The 10,654-nt window shown below is 49.5% G+C and overlaps 1 protein-coding gene across 2 annotated transcripts in view; it reads left to right on the forward strand.

Annotated features, from left to right (window-relative positions):
• ZNF74 (zinc finger protein 74) overlaps positions 1-5,912 on the forward strand; it is an 18,357-nt gene extending 12,445 nt beyond the window's left edge. For both annotated transcript variants that reach the window (XM_081801633.1, XM_081801634.1), the window contains exon 5: positions 297-5,912. In XM_081801633.1, coding sequence (XP_081657759.1) covers positions 297-1,960 — 1,664 coding nt within the window. In that variant the 3' untranslated portion in view covers positions 1,961-5,912. The remainder of the gene's footprint in view (positions 1-296) is intronic.
• Positions 5,913-10,654: the final 4,742 nt, after the last annotated feature.

Genomic DNA, 10,654 nt, shown 5'->3' on the forward strand with positions numbered 1-10,654 from the left:
TATATGTCATGTCCAACTGCCAGACCCCGTGAGCCCTGCTCCGTCCCTCGCCCCCTGGCTCGATTTGGGAGTTCCCCGGCTCCTCCTCCTCCCCGCTCCTTGTGGGCTTGCGGTCCATCTCACCCAAGATGCGAGATGCGTGCCCCTTAGCTCTGGCCCTCGGGCCTTCAGGCACTCTGGCTGTTGGCCGGCCCTCTTTTCTCTGTGCTTATCGGAGGCCCTGTCCGACCTCAGTCTGGGCTCTAGTGGCAGGGCTCTGCCTGCTTACGGAAGATTGCATTTCCTGTTTCTTATAGAAGGGGAGCCCGGGCCTGGGGTGAAGGACAGGTCGTGTCAACAGCAGGGCGTTTACAAGGAAGAGCCTTGCCAGGAGCCGATCACCGAGCCACTGGGGCGGTCCAGGGTCCAGAGCCCCGGTCCGGGCATCGGGCAGGCCCGCGAGGGCCCCGCAGCTGCTTCCGTGCGGGTTGAGGCTGCGCTGCGGAGGTCAGCACCAGGCAGCAGTGGGGACGCTCCCCCAGAGGGGCGCTGGCACGGCCACCAGGCTTCGGAGAAGGATTTCCCCCCTGGGTGCACCCTCTTCACCCCCCAGACCATTCCTGCCCAAGGAGACCCTCCTGGCGGGCCCACCGAGAGCCTCCAGTCCGGCGAGGCGGCCCCCAGGCAGCGGAGCGCAGGCCCAGGGAGAGGCCCCGGCAAGTCCGGCGAGCGCGGCGAACACCCACCGGCGAGCCGGCAGCGGGGAGCGGCGGCCGGGGCCGGCCTCTTGGCGTGCGGCGAGTGCGGGAAGGCCTTCCGGCGGAGCTCGTCCCTGACCCTGCACCGGCGGTGGCACGCCCGGGAGAAAGCCTACAAATGCCACGAGTGCGGCAAGGCCTTCACCTGGAGCACCAACCTCATCGAGCACCAGCGCATCCACACCGGGGAGAAGCCGTTCTTCTGCGGCGAGTGCGGGAAGGCCTTCAGCTGCCACTCATCGCTGAATGTGCACCACCGGATCCACACGGGCGAGCGGCCCTACAAGTGCAGCGCCTGCGAGAAGGCCTTCAGCTGCAGCTCGCTGCTCAACATGCACCTGCGCGTGCACACGGGCGAGAAGCCCTACCAGTGCGGCGCGTGCGGCAAGGCCTTCAACCAGAGGACGCACCTGACGCGCCACCAGCGCATTCACACCGGCGAGAAGCCCTACCAGTGCGGCGCGTGCGGCAAGGCCTTCACCTGCCACTCGTCCCTGACCGTGCACGAGAAGATCCACAACGGGGACAAGCCGTTCAAGTGCGGCGAGTGCGGCAAGGCCTTCAGCAGCCGCTCGCGCCTCACGCTGCACCAGCGCATCCACACGGGCGAGAAGCCGTTCAAGTGCGGCGAGTGCGGCAAGGCCTTCAGCTGCCACTCCTACCTCGTCGTGCACCAGCGCATCCACAGCGGCGAGAAGCCGTTCAAGTGCAACGAGTGCGGCAAGGCCTTCAGCTCCCACTCCTACCTCATCGTGCACCAGCGCATCCACACCGGGGAGAAGCCCTTTGACTGCAGCCGCTGCTGGAAGGCTTTCAGCTGCCACTCGTCCCTCATCGTGCACCAGCGCATCCACACTGGGGAGAAGCCCTACAAATGTGGCGAGTGCGGCAAGGCCTTCAGCCAGAATCACTGTCTCATCAAACATCAGAAGATCCACGCCGGGGAGAAGTCATTCAGATGTAACGAGTGTGGGGAAATGTTCGGCTGGAGCGCCCACCTCATGGAACACCAGAGAAGACACAGCGAGGAGAAGCCCTTTGCCATCCAGTTCAACGAGCACCTGCTGAGCAGTTACTACATGCCGGGAGGCCTGCTAGGTGCGGGGGGCGCGGGCGTGAGCAGCGTGGATCCGATTGACGCCCTGGACGTGGCAAAGCTCCTGTGTGCAGTGCAGCCCTCAGCCGGCAGGACTTCACCGCTGGGCAGCGAGCCTGGAAATTAGTGCGGTGTGCCCACCCTCAGCCTCGCTCCTTCCCTAGAAAGCACAGCAGCTCGGATGTGCACAGCCTGCCCGTGCCTCCACAGTAGAGACTGGCCCTGCCGCCTGTGCCCATGTCCCACGCGCTGGGACAACTCTCTCAGAGGTCATCGCCACCCCAGCGAGCATTCCACTGTAGGAGAGAAGAGCCGAGGGCCATCTGAGGATGTCCCGTCGTCCTGCTTTCCTTAATGAGCTTGCAAGACACTGACACGGAGAATAGGTCTTTCCTGCAGACAGAAAGAAGGTATATTGATCATTGTGTCCTCGGACAGGCTTCTGGCATGATCTCGATCAGGAATTTCCTTTGTACGCGGTTATGTTTAGAATGATAATGATAATAAAAACAAACAGAAGAGTTATGAACAGTATTCCAAGTGAACGTTAGTATATTCCAGGAGGGGAGAATGATCTTGAATGGTGAGGGTTTAGGAAAAGGCAGATTTCCTGGACTCACCTCACTGAAGCAGCTCTACCGCAGAGTCATCTGGTGGTGACAGCGCCGCTGCCTCGGGAGCATGGCCCGGCTTCGGTGCAGCCGGGTCCTGACATGCCAGCATCGGGCCTGGCCATCTAGTCCCCACTGGGAAATGGCGAGCACACAGGTGGGTGCTCGGCGTCCATCCAGGGTCTAGTGTTGGGATAGATGTGTCTAGAAGCGTGCCTTCACCCTGCAGGGCCTCCCTCTGCTCCAGTGAGCTCAGCTCGCCGGCTCAGCCCTACGGGAGGAGCCCCTCCGTGGAGCCTGTCCCGTGTTCTCTGCAGCGGTGGGCGGGGTTCATCTGGAATTAATGTTCGTTCCGCTCAGTCCTAAGCAAGTCTAAGCTGCTTTCTCAGTGATAATACTTTACATTTATATAGAGAGATATAGTTTATGAAATGCTTTTTAGTATACTTTTTAAATTATGGCAGCAAAATAACTACATTTCGGGAAATGTGGAAGTAAGGAAAAAGACCCCCATAATTCCTAATAAACTGCATTTCGCACTTTGATACATTACCTTCTGCTTATTTCAAAATGGATTTTTACATTACTGCAAATATAGTGTATGTATCATTTTAATCTTTTTTTTCCACCTAGCTGCATAGCAGCATTTTTCCCCACGTAACTGAACTGTCTGGAGTTACAATTCTCAGTGGAGAACATCCATTAGATGTTCCTTTGTTGGATGTTGAGGTTATTTCCATGTTTTCACTATTATAGATCATTTCACTGTTATAACCCATTCTTCCTAGAGCATCTTTTTGCATTATACTTCTTTAGCGTTTTCTCAGATTTCTAAAAGTGAAAATTTTGAGATAAAGGAAATGAACAACCTCAGGAATCATTTTTGTATGGTTTTGGTGGTGTGTAAAGTCACACCATTTCATTAGGAAGAAATCGTCAGCAATAGTGGTCAGGTAGGAACGTCCCCCGCATGGCATCTCCCAGAGACGGGGGCCTCCCTGCTCAAAGCTGGGTGTCCAGACTGTCTTCGTTCAGGGCACGGTGACCACACAGCGATGCTCCTGGGCACCTGCCACCCCACTGCATTCCTCCAGAGTGTGCAAGCCGGCCTCCCATAACACGGTCCTCAGGGTCGCATCGTGGCAGTCACAGTCGCTTATCTGACAAGTAGGAAAAGTCCTATTGTACAGCTGCATTTGTAAAAGACAAATACAGTCTGGGCTTAATTCATCATTATCACACTCATTTTTCTCCTTATTTCAAAAGAACTTAAAATGAAAACATCTCTGTGGGGCCCTGGACACAGTGGCTGCTGTCAGCCCTGCAGTGAGTACTTCGAGGTACTCAGCTGAGTGGCACCTTATTATCACTGTACTTTGCACCTTCAATAACTAATGAGGTTGAATATTGAACATGCTTTGATTCTTGGTCTTTTATCTTGAAAATAATTTGAATATACCCTTCCCCCTCTTTTCATTGGAGACTTGATGTCTTTCTTTCATTTACATATAAACTTTTTTTTTCCCCTGCTTACACAAGCAATATGTATGTGCTGAAGAAATTTGGAAAAATATTCAGGAAATTGTAAGAATGAAAGTATCCCTCAGTATCAGTTCATAGGCCACCGCCAGAGGTGCATTTACTTCTGGTTCTTTTCTGTGCACAAAGAATATGCCTTTGCTTTTAAGGCAAAACTAGATTCATTCTCTGCATGTTATTTTTATCTTTTTCCATGTAACGTTTTATGGTGAGCATTTTCCACATTACAAAATATTTTTCAGAAACATTATTGATGGCTGTATCTTTCTCTGTCTTCTCATTGTATCAGGATTGGTCTGTTCCTTTATTGTTGAACATCATTATCTGTACCTATAAATAATTCTGGAACATAAACGCCGTTTTGCCCTTTGATCACTTCCTCAGAATGAATTCTGAGAAGTGGAGTTCATGGGCAGAGTTCACAAACATTGCAAAGCTGTTTCTAGGTCGAACCCAGCACGACATTCTTAATTCTCCCACATGGGCCCCAAGAGCATCCCTTTCCCTGCAGCCTTGCACATACTTGGCTTCATCTCCACTTTTTGTATTTACCATTTTGATACATCAAGAGTGTTAACTGGTTCATGTTTTTTGACCTTTTTCTTCTCTTTGTGTGAATTGTCTATTCCATTCTTTGTTCTTATACACACACACACACACACACACAGCACCTTGGCACATACATTTTTATCTTTGTTACCACATTTTTAATGTACAGAGATGTTCAAATTCTGTGCAATTGAGTCTTTTTGGTCTTTTTCTTTATATTTTTCCTTGGCCCTTAGAAAGCCCCTTCTTTAAATCCTCTTTTGGTTCCATATTTTGCATTTAACTCTTACATCCATCTGTTTGGGATGCAGGTCCCTGCATCATTCTAGAATGGCATTCTTCACTGTTCCTTAGACCTCTCTTTTCTGTTTGTAGCTTCATAATTCACTTTATATGTAGTAGGACTGACCAGGACAGTATTTTCAGTAGGCTTTTTAAAGGGTTTTTTAAAAATCTGTTCTTCCAGATAACCCAGGATTCTTTTTCTCAGAGCTCAACCTCTTCTTGCCCCTGCACACCTCATTGGGATTTTGATTAGAATTAACTAGTGTGTGAAGAATTCCAACAGTCCTATATAACATTCAATCTTCGCATCAAAGCACCAGTCATTCAAATCTGCCTCTAACCATCAGAAAAGCCGTATAGTTTTTTCTTCGTAGGTGTTCTTACATATATGTTCAATACATATGTTTATTGTTGAGTTCATTCTAATTTTGTGGGTTTTCTAAGTCGAGTCTTTCTGTTTTATGTAGGACAACTATTGATTATATATATCTTTTTGTATATTTATTTTATATCTAGCAACTTCATTGAATTATTCTAGGTCTCTAACAATTTACTATTTTATTGCACTTTCTAGGTAATCTGTCATATAACCTGGAAATAAAAAGCTTGCCTCTCCTTTTCATATAGATAGCCTTTTGTTTTGTTTCTTTTTAAAACACACGTTGGCTAGCGCTTCCAGAACAGCACTCAGTGTTGGTGGCAGTGGTCATCTGTGGCAGATTCTATTTGGGGTAGGGGACCAACGTGTGTCACCTCAAAACACTTTGACCTCTAAAGATTCTCTTACAGCCGGGGTGACCACATGGCCCAATTCTGAACATCAAGGCTCAGGTGGAAATCTGCTAAGATTTGGGGAAAGTCTTTGCTTTGTATTCCTCCCCCTCCCCTTCTTCCTGCCTAGAACTTGGATGCAATGCCTGGAGGTATAGTAGCCATCTTGTAACCATGAGATAACTGAGGACAAAAGTCACATGTAGTGAAATGGAAAAATAGAAGGATCCTAGGCCTTGGAAGAAATTTTTGAGCAGCTATTTCAGCCACCAACATTCAACTTTCTGAGTTCTTGTGCATAAGAAAATAAACAACTTAAGTCCATTTGTCATTCCTCACAGTTGTTTCATTCCTCACTGGCACAGCATCTGGACCTTTATCTTGACTTGAAGGGAGACAGATCTGCTCTTTCACCATTAGGTGAAATGCCAACTGTTGGCCATGACTGCTTGTTTATCACATTAATGAACTATCTTTATAGACCTGATTTGCTAAGACTTAAAAAGTCAGGACTGGATGCTGATTTTTACCAAACACCTTCTTGGCATACCTCAAAAATGATTCTGTGGGTTTCCTACCTTGTTATGAAGATATAATTGGATTTATAAAAAGATTTTTTAACATTCTATCTTCTCTGCATTACTAAAATAAACCCCATTCACCAGGGGTGCATTTACATTTACTACACATGAACTCACTTCTCTAGGGCTTTGGGTGCAACAAGCAGAATTGTTCAACAGGGAGCCCAAGATTTCATTCAGGTTTTGCCTGGCAGTGAATAACCTGGGATGGGAATTTCTCCTGCGCTCGGCAGGAAGCGTTGCCCCAAATTCAGCTCCTCTCAGCGGCTAGACACCACTGCCAGGATCGTTCTCCTGCTTGCTCAAAAAAAAAGGTGAAGTGGAGGTGAGGGGCCTCCCCGAGAACATGGCATGGTGGCTGGGATGGAACCCATAGAAGATCCCAATTTACAGGATGTCTGCAAGGAGATGCACCAGATGCTACAGATTTCTAGATGATGAGTTAGGACTGACTTAATGTGAATTGTTAAAACAACAGATACTTATTTTGTAACTAGTACAATGAGCAAAATATAGGGTCCATAGCTCTTCCTATAGCTCTTCTCCAGAATGACACTGTTGTTCCTATCCTGACCAAAGTTGTGATGTGACTGACAGGAGGGAGCCCAGGAGCACACACCTGGTCCCAGCCAAGCCCACCCCCTCCACCCCGGGGCTGGCAGCAAGCCTTGCTCCTTGCCAGTCTGCCTCCAGGGAGGCGGTACCAGTGGGAGCCACAGGCAGAGACCGCCAACTAAGAATGAGGGCAGTGGGACAAAAGAGAGTCGGCCTTTGCGCCACCAGGGCACCAGAGGTCCAAGAGACTGTGCTAGTCAGGATGGGGGCCATGGAAGGTGACGCGAGACCCCAGGTAGGGTTGTGGTTCAGGTTGCGTTTGGGGGTTTGGGAATAGGGTGAGGGTTAGGGCTGGGGTGGGAGTTGGGGTTAGAATTAGGGTGCGCTATTTTTCATGCCATGCATACCTTTTAGAGCAAGGAAAAGGATGCCTTGCTCACGCCTGTGAATGCTGGGGCCAACTGAAATTGTACAGCTGTGTCCATACGAGTCCCACGAGCCCATAATTACTCATTCGAGGACCACAGATTTGCAGGCCAATCGGCCCGTCTCAGCAGAAGTTAAAGTTAATTCCAAGCCAGTATCATTTAGGCACAAAAGCCAACTGGCACCCTTTTCATACTCTAATTGTGTAAATCCTTTCAGTAAAATTTTGAATTTCCAATGGAGTCAAGTCGGAGATGTCTGTTTCCATTTCAGTTTCCTCCCCTTATGAGATCATTTTGGGGATGGTTATGGGGTGTTCTCAGGGGAGTCCTCTCCCCTGCCCCTGGTAGGGTACATCTTTCTGCAGGGAGTCTAATCAACAGCACCACTCTCAGGGTGCACCCAATGGCGATTATCACTTCATTGGCTTTATTGGCCCCAGGGTGAATCTGGGAGCAGAGAAGCCCTTTAGCCTGTTTATCTGCAGCTGTACCGCAGAGGACTCATAGTCACTGTGGGTCCATTTGCAGTGATCCCCACTGAGTTATGGTGAGTTGTGTCAGGGTCCCCAGGACCCCCTCAGGCTTGATGATCAAAAGAAGGACTCACGAGGCTCGGAAAGAGTTGCGGTTGATTACCGTGGAAGGATACAGATTCAAATCTGCAAAGGAAAAATGCACATGGGGGCAACAGTCAGGAGAGGTCAGGGACGCACCCCCTGGTATCCCCCTGCAGTGGAATTGCACGGGACCATGCTCATCTCCCAGCAGCACGTGACCACACAGGCAAAGGCTGCTGACTAGGAAAGCACAGCAAGCCTTAGCGGCCAGGGGCACACAGCACCCACGGGACTGACTCCAGCTCCTACCTTCCCCTCCCACTCCAGAGCAAAAGCACACGTTCACAATAAATTGCATTCTTGGGATAAACTTCTCTGGTCAAACTGGGACACAGAGCCCAAGGCCTCAGGCATACATGAACGATCTGACCCACAGAACAATCTAAGGGCTCAGAGATGATCTGAAGGAAGGCTTTTCTTTGGGATGTGCAGGGTTTGAGCGACCCAGGCCTGCTGAGTCAATGCTTTCCTGCCCAGGTGTCCTCCGGCCCTTTAGGAGGGCCCAGGGGAAAACATGTGGGGCCATTTTCCCTAAGGGTTTGTGCCATGGAATGCCTTGCACATTTTCACCTATTGTGCTAAGAATCAGGATCTCCATACAGTAGATGCAAAGGCATTTTGGCCTCGAAGCATCGCAATGAGCCATCTGCTCTTAAGACTGTGGCCCCTAGCACATCATCTGGTGACTGCTTGTCCTCACAGTGCCCTCCCAATGGTGCCATATGACCCAGGGTATCAGCACCTTGTAGAACAAGCGTCTGCCTGCTTGAGACACACCCAACGCTCACAGTAAGAGACCTTCCCCTGACCCTTTATACTAGAGGAGAAACCTAAGGGCTCAATCCCACGACCCTGAGATCATGACATAAAATCTTTTAAAAATAAAATAAATAAATTCTATTATTTATTTATTTTAAAGATTTTATTTATGTATTTGACAGAGAGACACAGCGAGAGCAGGAACACAAGCAGGGGGAGTGGGAGAGGGAGAAGCAGGCTTCCTGCCGAGCAGGGAGCCTGATGAGGGGCTCGATCCCAGGACCCTGGCATCATGACTTGAGCTGAAGGCAGATGCCCAACCAATTGAGCCACCCGGGGGCCCCTAAATTCTATTTTTTAAAAAACTTGACCTGAATGTTTTACCCTGGGGCCTTTATCTAAAGGGCCCGATGACACCATAACCCAATGGAGATCATTGTAAAATGGACCAACATTTAGTAATGTTGGGCATCTCGGCTCCCAGGGTAGTCATCACCGTTGGTGGAGGGGGTGGCCTAATACTGACGATATGGACTGGAAGAGGCAGCCCACAACCATGAGCACATCCTAAGGGAACTATAGAAGCTACAGGATATCTCTGAAGTATATCCTAAGACCACACACACTCTCTGCAAGGGGAGAAGTTTTGCCAGCAGGCTGGGTCCAAGGACCCACAGGGGGACCCTCAGGACCAGCCAAGAGGGTCCTTGGCTTCATGCAGGACGAAATCAAACACAAGCCAGCAGGAGGTGAGAGCTGAATTTATTGACGATAAAGAGAGAGCAGATAGAGACGGAGCATCTGGGAGACTAGGGAAGGAAAGAAGCATGAGCCTCATCTTTGTTTGGGGTTTGGGGTCTGGGGCCTTCTTATTGAGGATCATGGTCTGATGCGTGAGTCTTCTCAGGCATCCAGGAACTGGTTAGAACAAAGACAAGGGCCCAGGTGCTATTCCTCGGATCAGGGGGTTCCTGGCGACGAGATGTCAAGCACCGGTGATCTGGAATGCACGTATGATGGCTTTGCCTGGTCATTCTCACCTGGTCCCATCCTTAGATGTTATCTGTTCTAGAGAAATCATTAACACCTCGTCCCTTACAAGGACATACACTGTTTGCATTCTGAGGCCTGTGTGAAGTGCGGTTGCAGGTCCCAGCAAGAGTAGAAGCAGGAATTAGGAGCAAAAAGCAGGTTTTTGTGGAGTCCTTCAGTTTCCCCATCACAGAAGGAGAAACTGAAACAGAGGTCTGTGATTTGGTTCCATCCAATTTTCAACATTTAATGAACAATTTTGGATTTAGGCCAGGAAAAAGGGCACTGCCTGGCTTCTGCACCTTCATTATACTGGCTCTGAATTAACTTTAACTGCTGCCACGATGCCCTGATTGGCCAGTAAATCTCATCACCCCCCACAAACTAGTAATTTGTTATATGGGATCCACTAGACTCACAGAAATGGACACATCCTGCCCACCGTTCCCAGCATTCATGGCCATGACCTTGGCACTTCCCTTGCTTCATCAAATGAGTGTGGCCTGGAAACTGGTCCGCCCTATTGCCACAGACATTGATGTGTGTGTCCTCACCTTGTGGGTACTTTGGCGGGGGGATGCCAATTATTGAAGCAACCTAGCATAGTTCATTGGGTACATGATTTTACTGGACACTCCAAGGACTGGGAGCCCTAGTGTGTCTGTGTGTGATTGAAAAATGCCCCAGGACTTTGTCTTCTCATCCCATGGCACCAAACCCTTCAACCAAGGAAAGACCCCATTTCAGAATGCCCATGACTGCCCCCCACCACACCTGGTATTGGCAAATTTCCAACATAGGCTTCCCCAATAATCAGATTTCAGGCAAGACTCCAGTATGGGGCGCCTGGCTGGCTCAGTCAGTGGAACATACGATTGATCTCAGAGTTGTGAGTTCGAGCCCCATGTTCGGTGTAGAGCTCACTTAAAAAAAAATCTTTGGGACACCTGGGTGTCTCAGTCAGTTAAGCATCCAACTCTTGATCTTGGCTCACGTCTTGATCTCAGGTCGTGAGTTCAGACCCTGAGCTGGGCTCCACACTGGGCGCGGAGCCTACTTAAAAAAAAATCTGGGGTGCCTGGGTGGTTCAGTCA

Source organism: Leptonychotes weddellii, chromosome 13 (genome assembly GCF_054177405.1).
Source record: "Leptonychotes weddellii isolate Sample4059 chromosome 13, ASM5417740v2, whole genome shotgun sequence".
Taxonomy (NCBI): Eukaryota; Metazoa; Chordata; class Mammalia; order Carnivora; family Phocidae; genus Leptonychotes; species Leptonychotes weddellii.